We start from the raw sequence: 15,414 nt of genomic DNA on the forward strand, positions 1-15,414 counted from the left end.
GTTGCCCGCCGCCCACGTCGAAGCTCGGCGCTGCGCGAGGATCGTTATCGTTACGACGATCCCGAGGCTGAAAGCAGCGGCCGAGCGAGGAGAAAGGTAGGAAGGAACGGCGGCGAGCGCAGAGGTGTGCCGGCCGTCGAGCTGCTTACCGGAAGGGGTGCGAAAAAGCGGGCAAGCTGCGCCGGAAGGGGGTAGCCCGGGCTTCTCGCGAAGGCCTCAAAATTTCGGACGCGACGGCGGCCCTGGACCTGCGTGCCCAGACGCAAGCCCAACCAGACTTCGGCCAGCTAGACCACCAGCAGCCGCAGCATCACCATCAGCAACAGCAGCCGCCGCAGCAGCAACAGCAACAGCCGCAACAACAGCAGCAGCCGCAGCATCCGCAGCAGCAGCACAACCAAAATCCAGAGTCGCGTCCTCACCATCACCTACCACAGCAGCATCATCATCAGCATCACCCGGGGAATCATCTCCACTCTGGCGATTCGGGGGGTGGGATAGGAGGTGGCGGAGGAGGCGGCGGCGGAGGAGGTGGCGGCGGCGGCGGAAGTGGCGGTGGAGGTGGCGGCGGCGGCGGAAGCGCCGGTGGTGTTGCTGTTGTTGCTGGCGGAGGACCGCCCGGACCCGAGCCGGACCGGTCCACAAGAATTCACGACGAAGAAGACGAGGACATCACCGAGCGGGAGGACGAGGAGGAGGACGAGGATCCTTGCAGCTCGCCGGAACCCGACCTTGAAAACGACTCCGAACCCATGGAGATCCAAGCGTCGGCTGTCACCGCGGCAGCCGCGAATCTCCACGCGCTACGCCAGCACGTATTTAAAATGTCGGATTACTGGCAGCAGCCGCAACGCGGTCCGCCTCAACATTCACCCGGACTACAGCACAGTCCCATCTCAAATTCGACGCACCAGCAGCAGGTCCAGCAACTGCATAGTCCGCTCGGGCAGCAGCAGCAGCAGCAGCAACAACAGCAGCAGCAGCAGCAGCAGCAGCAGCAACAGCAACAGCAGCAGCAACAGCAGACTGCAGTTTCGCAGGTACAGCAGAACGCGAACGCGACCCTTGGCGGTCAAACCGCGAGTCCGCAACAGCAAATGCAGCAGCAACAACAGCAGCACGCGTTGTCGATGAATCAGACTAATCAAGGCCCGCAGCATCAGTCTTCCCCAGCACCAACGACGCCGTCGCCGCAGGCAGATCATCAGGGCGCCATTGCTTCCAGCATGGCTCAGAGTCTGCACAGTCTCGCCCAGGCACAGACCATGTCGCAAGCGTCGAGTCCGTCCTTGGCGGTTCAGGCCGTCCAGGCGGCTCAGGCGCTTAATCAGAATCTGGGCCAGGCGCTAACCCAAGCGCTTACGCAAAATATGCAGCAAAATCTTGGACAAACCCTACAGCATAATTTGGCACAGAGCTTGACGCCGAATCTGTCGCCGCAACAGCAACAACAACTGCTCAACCAACCGCAAAATCTAAGCCAGGCGAGCCAAAGTCTACAACAGAACATCCAAAGTCAAGCGCAAAATTTGTCCCAAACGCTGCAGCAGCAGGCGCAGAACCTCACGCAGAATCTTGGCCAGGCGCTCAACCAGCAAGCGTTACAACAGCAGGCGCAAAATCTCACGCAGAATCTACAGCAGGCGCAAAATCTCACCCAAAATCTTCAGCAGCAGGCGCTCAACATGGCCGGTACAATCGCTCAGAATGGCGGTCTCGCCGGTATGAACATGTCGGGCAATCAACAGCAGAATTCACAGAACTCCATGCTGAGTCCGGGTGCCACCAGCCAGGACTCTCACGACGCCACGCTCACGGAGAAGCTCGTCAACGAGTTGCAGGTGAGAAGCAATATACGACGCAGTCCCCGAGTTTTACATTCGCGAATCGGAGATGAAAAAAAAAAGAACGTCAATATCTCCTCCGTTCCACGCGCACATTGTGCACGCGCGTGCATACATATCTTTTTCTATTATCTTCCGCTCGCGCGAGAGAAACGGACGAATGTGTCCCGCGACTCTCCGTATCCACTGCAGAGGAGAGCTCTGCGATAAATAACTAGGGCGAGGCAACCGCGATAAAAATACATAACGCACCGATAAATAGGGTCATTCACTCGCATGCGGACAGACGCCGGACAATACTTTCGAGCGAGGTTTCTCTCCTCGCGGGGAAAAATATTTATTCAACGACGTTGTCGTCGGACGACAGCGTTGACGGGCCCTAAGTATCGCGAGCTATCAAGGTCCCTCCCACATGTCGGCACTCGTATACGTGTAAATAGCGCGCGGTTTTAACGCTTTGCGAAAGTTTACTGTCTCGCGCAAAAATGAGGCGCCAAGTTAGAACGTGCGTTACTACTGACGCAAATTCTCGCCGAACGGCATACCATAACGCCGCTTCTAATTTATCATCCGTGTAACGCTAATGTTTGCGTACAACGTTTGCGCGGAAAATCAGCGGAATTCGAACACGATGGCTTTTACGTTAATTTAACGTCATCTTAGCGTTACAGAATCACATGTCATCGACAATTTCGTCGGTTTGATTACGCGACTGTACCCAGATACGCTGACCACGGTTCGCACAGATACACAAACGCGCGTACACGCACACACGCATGCCAACAGAGTACATTGACTTACTACATCGTACCGACTTACACGCTCACATACGCGAGAGCGACAGAGAGAAAGAGAAGGAGGGAGAGAGAAAGAGAGAGAGAGAGAGAGAGAGAGAGTTTGCGAGTGAGAGTGAGCAATAGAGAGAGTGAGAGTGAGTGAGAGAGTAGAGAAAGAGAGAGAGAGGGAGGGAGGGAGGGAGGGAGGGAGAGAGAGAGAGAGAGAGAGAGAGAGAGAGAGAGAGAGAGAGAGAGAGAGAGAGAGAGAGAGAGAGAGAGAGAGAGACCGAGAAAGCACGCACACGTCAAAGTAGCAGTGCGGTCCGCAAATGCGAACGCGGCCCACGCACACCAATGCGGGAAGATGCAGATACGTCGTCTCTCGGGGTTCTTGACCCGCGCAACACAGATAATACCATACGCATACGTCATACGGTACGCCGGGAAGATGTTACCAAGAAAATATCGCGCCGTGTTTCTGCGACGGTATGGGCTGCAGAGGCTCGATACGATGGGAGAAAGAGAGAGAGAGAGAGAAAGAGAGAAAAGGAGAGCGTGTGAATGCAAGAGAAAAAGAGCTGGAGCGCGAAAGAGTGTATGAGAGAGAGAAAGAAAGGAAAAATCATCGTATCTCCCGACAGATAGCGGAACTTTAAGATCGCGTAAGCAAGTCTGAGCATCGGCGATTTGTAATTAGAGATACTATAAATATCGTGAGAAGAACCGAAAGAGCCTTAGAGCTTCGCATGGAGAGACGTTCCGCGAACGTCGGTATATTGCCGACACTTTTGTAGAAATCTCGTTTTACATTGTCGAATGATTATTATCGCGAATATTAATTTACACCTGATCGACCTTGATCGAGTAACTATTTCTGCGTACGAAATAGAAATACTCATTTTCTCACGCCGTTCTTTGGCTTGTCACTGCCATGGCGGAACGCGCGTTTGTTTTTACATTCAAAGTAGCAGTCGCGGACTACTATCCGACGAAAAAAAGCTTTGTAGTAGAGACGGTTAGTAGCGCCAAAAAGGACGTCGAGGATCGGCGACTAACATGAGCTATCCTATCTTGCCTGATAGTCTCGTGCCTCTGCGGCGGGGCTTGGAGGTGCAGTAGGTGCCGGCGGTGGTGGAGGAATGGGCAACATCAGCGAACGCACCCTCGAGGAATGCTGGTCCACCCTGCAGCGAGTGAGTTGAACACTCAGCCCGTTCACAAAATCCCTTTTATTAATGCTCTCCTTGCCCACTGCGCGCGTTCCTTATTTAAGTTCTTCGCTTTCTCTTACCAACGGCCGAGATTTTATCGCAGTTGTTTTTCTCTTTTTTTTTTTACATTTTATTTGCACTTGTCGATCCTGCACGTCGATCGCAGACGCGATGCGTCTCATCTCGTCCAATGACATTTATTTTTCTTTCGTTTTTCGTAGAAATTAATTTTCGTTTATCACAGATATGTAGCATCGTTCAGTTCGTTATATTCTGCCCGATTATAATTTCGCTTCCGCGCGAATTCCTCTGGAATCGTTCTCGTTCAGTTTGCATCTCGACTGCTTTGCTCGTTTATATCTGTTCGTCATTTTGATCTTGATGTTGTCTTACTTTTTTTTACCCGCTGGCATGTTCGTATGTGTATCGCCGTTTCATTTTGCACCTCGTCAGCTGAATGTGTCGCCTTGTTCCTGTGCATTGTGAAATAGTCTTACTTACTCGTAACTGACCGCCAACGGCGGTTCGAACGATCCTCGTTCTCGCTCGCGCTCGTACTAACGAGCGCGTCGTTACATCACCCTAAAGATTTAACGGATGACGTGCGGTATGCGGCGAAATGCGTTTCGCACCGCGACGTTTTGAGAACTGGTGGTTAAGCACACGCGACGAGAAAGTACCTACACATCGATAAAGCGGCAATTTTTCGGTCGAATGACCAGATCGAATGTTCGTGTATCCGATCAGTCAGTTTACGTCGTACGTTCGCGTCAACGACGACGCGAGATGTATATCGCGGTTTCTTTTAGCGCTACTTTGCAAGCACGAAAGTACGGGAAAAGAAAGCGTCACTAACGAGTCCCGAATTACGTTAAACTGTCGACTGATGAACGGAGCGTGAGGTCCCGGGAAAGGAGAAGAGTGCAGCGCGGTAAAAAGGCGAGATACTCTCTCCCCTTCCCACGCTGGAGAAACTTTAAAATTCTCAACCCCCAGGACGAAACAACAATTTGTTTCGTTAAGTAGCCGCAGCGCTCTTTTGTTTTTGCGGCTTCTTTTATTTTAGCGGCGATAGCGGCGGTCGGAGTGACGGCGGAAAAGGTAACAGGAAGAAGTGGAGGGAGACGGTGGGAGGGGGAGGGGGAGGAAGGGAGAGATGCGAGAGGGGGTTGCCGGGGCACCTCGTCCTCCCGCCGTGTTCCACCTCGTCCTTCCTTTTCTTCCATCGCCACCTTAAAAGCCGTCCCGCGCCGCGCGCGCGAAGCAAAACTTTCGGAAAATCGCAAAAACGCCGAGCGATGGCGAAGTTTCCACGTTTCCCCGAGATTTAATTAAAACATTCGCCTCCTTTGTGCCATCCCCACGCACCGTTCGCGGGGACCGAGCCATCGTCCTTTCATTCTGTTCAAGCGATGATGATTGATACGGGCGCTTTCGATAGGCCAAAACTTGATTTTTAACTCTCAAATCTCGAGACTTATTAATCCGCTACGGACTTTGTCTGACGCTGCTAAATCAATCCTGTAAGAATAACATGAAGAAAGATCGCTGCGTACAATTAAATCGATTCGAAACTACGAATTAGGGTAACACAGTCTCACGGGGAGATCTGAAGGAGCCACGTGTGCTTTAATTAAAATCTATAATCTTAAAATCTTTAATAGCAAAATCCAATTAAACGAAATTGTTTAATTAAGGATTGATAAAAATAATACATGAGAGTGCGTTCACAGCCGTTGTCTCCGACGATGACGCCACTCTGATAAAAAAATTTCGGGACACTTGAGGATTTATTGTGAGCTCGTGGGAAAGATGAAGGGTTCCGCGGAGTAGAGAGGATGAGACGAGTGCGCCGCGATATTACATAAACATTCGCGGGGAATCGTTCTCAGGACCGGGGGTGCACCCGCGTTTTTTTGTTTCAACCTCGCGCTACCTCGAAAATTAAAATCCAATTATTTCGACGCCTCTGCCCGACTCGGGTCGGCCGATTCAAATGAATTTTTTGCCCGCGCTTCTCCCCAATTCGCTCTTTCAACGCGCGTTAAACCGGTTCGTTCGGGGCAACGACTATTGCATCCAGACCACGATTCACCCTTGATCGATCCGGGACTATGATTTCGGATCGAGCTGACAGCTGCTAGGAGAAACCAGAACCGTGAGGAAGGAAGAGGAGGGTGAGAAAGTGGGCAGAAGGAAAAGAAAATTCGAAAGAGACCAAGCTGCTTTGCGACCAATATAAATTATCGTTGACGTACTATCATTATCATTATGTGTTTGAAGACCGACCGTACCGGTGTCTAACAACGTTCTAACGTCGATCTTCATCATTTTTGAAAATACGTATTAACTTTTGATTAAATAATTAAATAGAAAATGGGAAAAGATTCGCGATAGAAATTTAATAACTCACTTTCGATCGCTACGCGAATCGACACATTTCTAATAATTTTAAGATATGACGGAGAAAATTAGTAAAACGTAGGATCGCAAAGCGTAACGATAGTCGCAAAGTATATGATTTAATATACTCGAGTCGAGCGCGACGACGAGATGCAAAACGATCAAATAATGGCTGGAGCGTTCCTCTCGCTTCTCTCACCGCGATGGCAAAAAAAGAAAAAGAAAACGGAAAGAACCGCGTATTATCTATTTGCCGGCGTGGATACGTCTCGCTCCGGCATGCAAATCCCGAGGAGTCTTTCTCACGTTGCGTCCCTCGGAGGAGCGCGAGCCTTTTTTTTTCCTCCTCATGCCCGGAAGGTTCCCGTGTACTATTTAAATAACGGTTCTCGCGCGCGTGTCATTGTTTCACCGCTCTTTCTCTCTCGGCGTAGTAACCCTTCTGGTTACCGGGGAAAGGCAGAGGGAGGTGGGGTAGGGTTGTTCTGTTTCGAGTCGAGGAAGAAAACCGAAAGGGCGGATGGCGGGAGAGGAGAGAAGGGGGTCAAGTTCCGTGCCGGATAGCCGTTACGGCAAAGACAGAATTACGACGTCTCAAGACGAGGGGTGCCCTCCCTTCCTCTCCCCCTCCCCGTTTTACCCCCCTTTTGCTCAGTCCCGAGCGGATCGTCACGGAGTTTCTTGGCTTTTCAGTAATTTTCTATGATTTTCGGATCGCATGATCGGCAACAATAACGCGCGCGCATCCGCGGCCTCTTCGAAAACGGCTTAATCGAATGCGTTCGATCGCTCGCAAAAGTCGGTGAATCTGCGAGGAAGAAACGGCGAGTGATAATGGCGATGGAGATTTGTTTCAGAAATCTAATTTTCTCGGATCCGAGAAGTGTTTCTTACGAAAACGTCTGAAAGTAAAGAGAGCGACTTCGAGCGACGTCGTTTCGCGTAAACATAACTAAATAAAATGTAAAGTCAGAAAGAAAATAGCGCGAAAAAGTCACGAGGGATAAATCCGTCTGTTAATTGACGAAGGGGGAATCGATGAAACGGTAGAACTGCAATAATACTGACTACTATGGTGCTCGCAAAAGACCCGAAATCTTTGCAGTAGAACGATACGATGATACGCCGCGGCGCCTAATGACTTTCCATTCCGTTTTCGCGAGTAATCGAAACCGCGTGGGTGCATTCCGCGCGAGCGGACTGCATCAAAGCACGCGCGACTACCGTTCGCAAATGACATGTCAAAACCGCGTGATCGGTACAAAGAATCGACCTACGGACGAACAGAGAGGAAAAGGTGGAAGACGTGCGTCGCGACGTCAGACGTGCGGGCCCCCGGCCTGGTCTTGCGTACGCGGCTTCGCCGCGTTGACCTACCCCAAACAAGCCACGGAGAAAAAGAAGGAAAAGAGAAGAGCGGCGAGGCCGCGGGGGCGACGAGGAACGCGGGGAGGAGGACGTGCAGCGGCGAAAGAAAGAGAGAGGAGGGAAGAAAGAAAGGGAAGAGAGCAGCATTCGCGCCCACACACGTCCGAGAGAGGTTACAACACATACACACGCGTGCATACACAGACGGCAAGGAGTAGAGAGAGGAGCTCTCCCGTTGTGCGCGAGAGAAGGAAGAGCGCAGGGAAGGGGGGGGGGGAGGCGCGCGCGCGGAACGGAGTTTATTCTTCGTGCTTTTTTTTATCGTTCGTTGACTCCGCGCGCTCTCCTCTCTGCAGCCGTGCAGCGAGAGTGCAGCGCGCTGCTCCACGATAAGATTGCGCTCGCAGGGGCGGCCGGCCGAGAGAGAGAGAGAGAGAGAGAGAACCTTGTTCCACGACACAGAGCGAAATCCGCCCGCGCACGCCGCGCGCGTATTCGCCGCTTTATATTACGTTTTAGCACGTGCACATCGCGGAAATATCCCATTCGCGGGGAAATCGAACGACACGAACGAATTTCGCCCGAGACTTTCGCGGGAATTTGCGATAATACGCGGAGTGGAACGAGAGACGGGGAGACACGTGTTGCGCGATTATCGCGCTCAGGACAAAAATACACAGGCTATTCCAGAAGCGCGAACTCCTTTTTAATGACGTATGCATATATCAACAATAGTCTCGGTATTTCCGTAACGATTACACACATTACGCGGCGAAGAAGACAAGAAAACAAAGGGGTGAGCGTCGCAAAACATCGGTTTCTCTGATAATAGACCCGGCGAAACTTTTCCGGTGGCCCACGCGAATATTTGTTGCGCGGGCAATTATGTCAATTAGCGGCACGTATTCGCGCGACGAACCGGCGAATTCGTTATTGAGCGGGGCATGCGAGCCTGCAGCGCGAAACTCGCCGCGAGTGAGCGAGCAAAGGCGACGACGAAATACACATACTTTGCCGAGGTGACTGACCTCAAAGTTTCCCATAATGCATGCACGATTATAGGGCAACGTAAGGAAGACCATAACGTTTTCGGTCAGGGTATGCGGTACAAAACTATATCGAAGTACGTCATCAGCGTATATCGCTCTTCTATAAATTCATCAATGTCAATAATTCCCGCGATAATATGCTCGTGACTCGCGAATAAATTCACATTCGATACGCGGGCTAATTTTAAATTCTACTACAATTTTATAGATTTCATATTACGAGTATTTCGCGTGATGATTATACGAGCGACTAAAATGGTTTCTTACCACGTCTGTAAGAGCGGCGTCGCTCGGTTAAAGCTCGGCAACGGTATTTCGAACCCGTCGAACCGAAAGGATCGGGATCGCTGACGCCGACGCGAGATAATGACGATGCTACCGAGACAAAGAAAAATTCGTAACAGAGGAGATGAGGGATGAAGAAAGGAGGGAGGGATGAAAAGAGATACGGTTAACTGGCAGAAAAAAACTGATGGGCACGCACAAAACGCAATGGAAACGAGAGTTGCCATTTCGTGGCTCTCTCGTGGCCGAGAAATCCCGAGGTCCGTCTTATGTGAGAAAGAGAGAGAAAGAGAAAGAGACCGCGCGCGTATCCGAGAACCTCTCTTCTCTTCTCCTCTCTTCTCTCCTCTCTTTCTCGCTGAGGCCGCCGCGAGCGCGGCAAAAGATCGTTGCCCTTCTAAATATAAGTTTGCAAAATCGAACAGAGCAAAACTGCAGAGTTTTGCCGCGGTCTGCGCCGCTCTGTGTGTATATTGCCGTTGGATCAGCCCCCTTCTTCTTCTTCTTCTTCTTCTTCTTCATCCTTCTCTTCTTCTTCTTCATCTTCTTCTTCCTCCTCCTCCACCACCTCCTCCTCCTTCTCTTCTTCTTCTTCGTCCATCTTCTTCCTCGTCGAATCTTCTCTCTATCTCTCTCTCTCTCTCTCTTTCTCCATTTCCCCTTCCCCTCTCGCCTCCTGTATCCCGCCGTGAGCCATGTCGCTTAGTCCTCCGCCACCACCGCATCCTCCTGGACGTTCTCCTCGTCCCCCTCAGCACTACGTCCACCTCCAACCACCTACTTCGATCTCCCTCTCGTCTGCCCTCTTTCTTTACGTCGCAGTCCCCCTCGTGGACCTACGGCCTCGGATCCCCACTGTCGCTCCGTGACCTCGGAGGTCCGCGAATCCGCTCCTTCGGCCGCGTCGACTTTCGGACGAAATTCGCGCGCTCGCACGAAAGCGTAGTCGTAGGTCAGGATCTGGCTGCGAGAGCGCGGGAAGAAAGGAGAAAAAGAGCGAGAAGGATAGAGAGAGGGAAGCGTGCGCGGGAGGAAGCGAGAGGAGGATAGAGTCCCCCGTCGGGGAGTTCCGTCCTCGCGGTGATAGCGAGACAGATATATCTGTGCATTTTGCGTGCACTCGGACCTGAACGTCGAAATGCAGTGCAGCTAAAACGACCGCAGTTTTCGCGATTTTCTGTACACACACGTAAACCTAATGCAATCAGATAGATACATATATATTGAAGAGAGAGAAAGAGAGAGAGAGAGAAAGAGAGAGAGAGGGAGAGAGAGGAAGAGTTCCTCCAAATAAGTTGTGACGAAACTATTATATATACTATAAAAAATTATCTTAGAACAAACGAAACATTTGCGAAATTATTATTATTATCAGAATTGATTTGATCTAAGACAAAGGCTAAACAAATTAAAAGAAATTGATATAATCTAAAAAAATAAAAAGTTTAAGATACCTAATTCACCAACGCCTATAAATTATTTAACATACTTAAATGAGATAATTTTTCAAAGTTTTATCTAATGGAAATATGGTGAATAAAATATAATAAAAATTCATTATTAATATATTACAAATTACCCGAATTATCCCGAAGAGATTGCCACTCGCTCGAACGGGCCGACCAGTTCGAACCGTCGAAATTCAGATGCTGGCCCGAACGTAGTCGTAGGTCAGGATCTGACTGAGAATGCGAGGGAGAGGAGGACGCGAATGAAAAAAAAAGAAGGGCGCATGGGGAGAGAAAAGGAAAGCGAGCGAACGAGCGATCTCCGTGAACAGGGAGGCGCGGGGAACAAAAATGCGCACCAAGAAGCAGAGATAAAAAAGCGCGAGCAGGCCGGAGGAAAAAATAGCCGATTCGGAATCTGTGTCAGCGAGGCCGTTCAACGACGGCGGCGACGATGGCGACGACGCCGACAACAACGGCGTGGTGGAACCAATGTCACTCGCACCGTTGCACACCGCGAGCAAAAAGAAAAAATCGCTAAAGATATGACAGAGAGGTCGACGTTTCTTTATCCTTCGAGATTAAAAATGGAGGCCAGACGATTAGAAAGAGGGGAGACCGCGATCGTCTCGCGGTCGCGAAATTAACTCGGTCAGTAAAAAAAAATAACTCGCGATTTCCGCGAAAGAGAGGGTGCCTTTATCGAAAGACCCTGAAAAGTATCTTAAAGATATCGAGCAATTTGTATATTGAGATACACTGCCACGGTGAAAATAGAAAATCGAGTAACTGCGATAATTGCCAATTAAGAATAGTGCATGCCGATACGCTGCGAATTAATTACAATCTGAAAATTTGCAAAATTAAGATACTTCTCCGTTTACGTGTAAATTTTATCGTCGTACATTTTTACACTCGAAGTAACTAAAACGATGCGCGGGCAAACGGAAAAGTAGCGACCGTTCGGAGCCTGCATGTTGCAGCAGCCAGCGTTCCCGGCATCATCATCATCATCGTCATCTCGTGCATGCGTGGGTGAATAGCCTGGCTGTTCCCGAGCGTCAGAGCGGAGGGAGAGAATGAGAAGGACGAAAGGTAGACAGCAATAGATGAAAAGAGAGAGAAAAAGAGAGAGGATGGGGGGGGTCGACAAAGAGACAGCGACATGTGCAAAGCGAACGCGAGACAAGGATGGAAAAAGTTCGAGCGAAACTACGAGATGCAGAGGAGAAAAGGAGAGAGAAAAAAGACAGGGATAGACGCTCTCGGATAGATACTTCGACTTTTTTTACGCTTTCCTTCTCTCTCGCTCCGTCTGTCCGTCTCTCTCTCTCTCTCTCTCTGATTTTGATCGTGTCCTTGTCCCGCCGATGGACGCAGGAAGAAGGTCCGCTCCGGCGAGTGCGCTCCATGGGTCTTCTACGGGCCTTTATCCCCACTAGATTTATCTCGTCGGCGTTACTATGCGCCTACGTCCCCACTAGAGCACGGTCCCAAATTCAACGGAAGACCATTGGTCGATCGCATACTACTTCCAGATTAGGAACTCCCTCCGTGCCAACCACTATTTTCGGCGGTGTCCGAACTAGGCGTTCTATGCCGCTCCCGAAACCAATGGAACGCTCTTCGCCGGCATGATCACGAGTCGTCTCGATGGCGACTTGATCAAGTTGACGTTTATTCAAATCGATTAATGCGCAAACTATCACGATCGTACAACGAGACTATTCATCTACTTGCGGAATCGCTTCAAATCGTCTTCAAATCCTGTAAAAACCTGCTCGACTTTCAAACGATTTCGAGCGTGATCCTTGGATTCAATCTAGCGTCATCGTTGTAGATCTATGCAACCCTAGCCGTCCCTGAAACCCCCTGTACATAGAGCGTGCGTTGCCGGCAATAGCAGCAGGCGCTACCCCACTCTTATACTCTCCTGGATCCGCTCTGGTGGCTTCTCGAGGCGAGTACTCTACCTTCGGACCTTCGCGCCAGTGCTCCCCACCGTACGATGTGCGGCCAATCCACGACGAGGACGCCGGCATGAAGCCTACGCGGCGACGGCCAAACCGATTCTCGCCGGCGCCCCAGCATTTTATACGGAAAAGACTCTTTAACGAAGCACAAGGTGCGCACGCACGATCAACTTTACGCGACACCACGCGCGCACCGCGTCACACACACATACGGGGAGACGAGAGTGCGAGGAAGACGACGACGACGACGCCGACGCCGACAACGACGACGACGACGACTGCGACGCCGACAACGACAACGACAACGACGACGACGACGACCATCACTATTACGAAGATCACGATAGTACCGACCACGAGGGCCAGTGACGTTTCCCGCTTCATCACCATCTCCTTTTTCTCTCCCACGCACTGTTAATTCGGTAAAAAAAAAAAAAACAAGGATAAAATCTGGACAATAAAAAAACAGAAGCAACGAGTGATAGATCATTGGGAGAGAAGTCTATTAGTGAGGAGACCGATGGAAAGACAATGGATTCTTGAAAGAAAAGATCGAAAGAAGTGGAACAGTTTTCGATCGTCACTGTAGGAAAAATTTCACGAAGAAACCGTAACGTGTTCGTCTTCGAGGGCTAACGTGGGGACTTTCGGGGGGACCGCGAGAGAGCCTCGAAGGTGTCGATCTATCTCGTATCAGGCTGAATGGCGGTAACGCTTGTGAAAGAAGAAGACTATCGACAACGTGCGCGCGTTTGACAGCTGACAGTGCGCTCAGTAGATCCTCTCGTCGTCTCGTCTCGTTCTCCGTTCCTTTCTGTCCCGTTTCTACGTATTTCAATTCTGTCGTGTGTTCTCCAAACGTTCCTTCCTAGTTCTCCTCTCCCCCATTTTCTCGGCTCCTTCCCCCCTCCCCATCTTCATTTTCTTCCTCATCTTCTTCTTCGTCATCCTCCCCCAACGGATCCGTCGCCCCCACCAGAGCGACCAGCCGCGCCGCGAAGTGCCGAACGATGAACTCGGGCAACAGTGTGCCATATTTTGTGATCTTTTTACCTAGCTCCTACCACCGCGATTTAACTGTGATCCACCCACTGTAGAGACTCGCGCACGAGAGGTAAGAGGCAACACGGAAAACACCATGAATACACGAAGTCAATAGGGATGCAAGTCAAGTTACTCGCTCACCTTCCACGACAAAAAGTGATGGAAAAGGTAAACAAATAAACTGGTACTTGACCGGTCCCTCCATTGACTGCGTGTAAGCCTGGCATCATTGGCGCGAAGGGAAAGGGGGAGCGACTGGACGGCGAGCGAATGTGTCCCGGCATCTCGTTTCATTTCCGGATTTGCTCCATTGTGAGGCCAACATGACTTAACTAGCCGGGTAGTTCCGGAGTCGCGAGCGGAACCAGCCGACCACGCGGCGACATTGACGTCTTTGCTCCTTGCCGTCCACACGCTCCTTCGTCATTCGCATTCACCGAAACCGGCCACTTAGCCTTAAGACCGCGACCCCACGTCGAACATGTCCTTCCTTAGGATCGCGCGTACCGCACACGGCCACACATTCCGGTACGAGGACGCCGCGCTCCTTCGAGCGCGAACGACACTTGTCCGCTGGATGACGCGAGATACCTCAGAAGAAAAAGATGCTCTCTCATTTATATGTCGTTCGTGAAAGCTTTACACCTTCGCGAAATTCGCACCTCTCGTATATTCCCGCGTTCCTCTCTGTGTTCTTCCCGAACAAAGAGAATACTCGACTCGCCGGCACTCCTCTCAATCCTCTTCACGTTTTCGCGCTTTCCTAAATCCGTTCTCTAATGAAATTATTCCGAATTATGCGAATAAATCTATAAAAGCCTCGTGGACTTAAAACGTCGATCTAGTGTATTTTGATTCGCGCATATTCTATACTTAGCGCCGAATGGCTTACGTACGTCTTTCTTAACAACGACAAAGCTGACATACCATTTTCGTGATATGATAAATAAAACTCGTAATTGGATTGTCACATCTGCTGTTAAATATGGACCACACGAGTACGGATATTTAGATCACGATCGACAATGTCGATCGAATGTTTCTCGTACCGATCATGCGGGGAGACACGAGGCGCGTCTCGACCTACTCCAACGTCGAGACGGACTGATCGACCTCCCGTGACGCCTCCGTCACTTGCCAGTCGGCAAGAAACTTGTCCCGGACGGTTTCGTGTGCATGGGCTTGGCTATACAAGTTCCACGTAATACTATGTATCGGTATTTTTCGCGGCTCTCTCAAGCTGACGCGGCGGGCGGCACCGTTTAGACGACCAGATCGCTCGCGTGTAGAAGCAAATGAGAGCTGAGAGTGAGAGGCACGGAGAGTTTGTGGAAGAAAGAGAATTAAAGAGAAAAAAGAGAATGAGAGAGAGAGAGAGAGAGAGAGAAAGAATGGAAGATAGAAATTACTCATGTGTTAATAAACTCTGCGAAAATATTTATACTGTAAAATAAGAAGAAAATACATAATACATCTTCTCCAGATTGAGAATAAAAAAAGGAAACTTTTAAAACTTTAATTAAAATAATAAAAGAAGCGAGGATCGAACGGGGCGAGAAACAAAGATAGGGGAAAGATGCCACACGCGTGTAGCTCACGGATCGTACGAATAAAAATGATTTCGCTGGCAAAAAGCCAACCCTCCCTTCCCGCGCGTTTCCCGTGGGAATTTCGTTAAGATACGTTCTCGAGTACCGAGGGGAGAGATTTGAGTTACCTAAGAACAGCGCGAAAAAACCGCACGGTATAAGGTTCGTTTTGTTCGGACGACGTAACGAGCTCCCGCGGCTCTCTACGAGCGGAGGAAAAATGGTCGGTCCGCGCTAGGCTAGTCATCTCGTTACATCGTCGCGGTTGATCAACGGCGGGCAACAATCGAAGCTTGTACTCGGCGCTGCTTAATGTTTCGTTCGGCATCGCTCGAGCAGTTATTTATCTCGACAAGCGATCTATTAAGCATACCGACGCTATATTGTAATACGCTTTCCCTCTCCTCCCCCCGTCCCGCCGTCA

At 50.4% G+C, this 15,414-nt stretch overlaps 1 protein-coding gene across 18 annotated transcripts in view; it reads left to right on the forward strand.

The window, feature by feature from the left end:
• The first annotated feature begins 588 nt into the window (after positions 1 to 588).
• The window catches only part of LOC105831787 (zinc finger protein 853), an 86,653-nt gene continuing 71,827 nt past the window's right edge, over positions 589 to 15,414 (forward strand). For 7 of the 18 annotated variants that reach the window (XM_036288656.1, XM_036288659.1, XM_036288663.1 and 4 more), the window contains exons 1-2: positions 589 to 1,841; positions 3,703 to 3,813. In XM_036288656.1, coding sequence (XP_036144549.1) covers positions 753 to 1,841; positions 3,703 to 3,813 — 1,200 coding nt within the window. In that variant the 5' untranslated portion in view covers positions 589 to 752. The remainder of the gene's footprint in view (positions 1,842 to 3,702; positions 3,814 to 15,414) is intronic. The other 11 variants (XM_036288669.1, XM_036288671.1, XM_036288673.1 and 8 more) reach the window with 5 other exon arrangements.

Source organism: Monomorium pharaonis, chromosome 6, assembly GCF_013373865.1.
Source record: "Monomorium pharaonis isolate MP-MQ-018 chromosome 6, ASM1337386v2, whole genome shotgun sequence".
Lineage (NCBI taxonomy): Eukaryota > Metazoa > Arthropoda > Insecta > Hymenoptera > Formicidae > Monomorium > Monomorium pharaonis.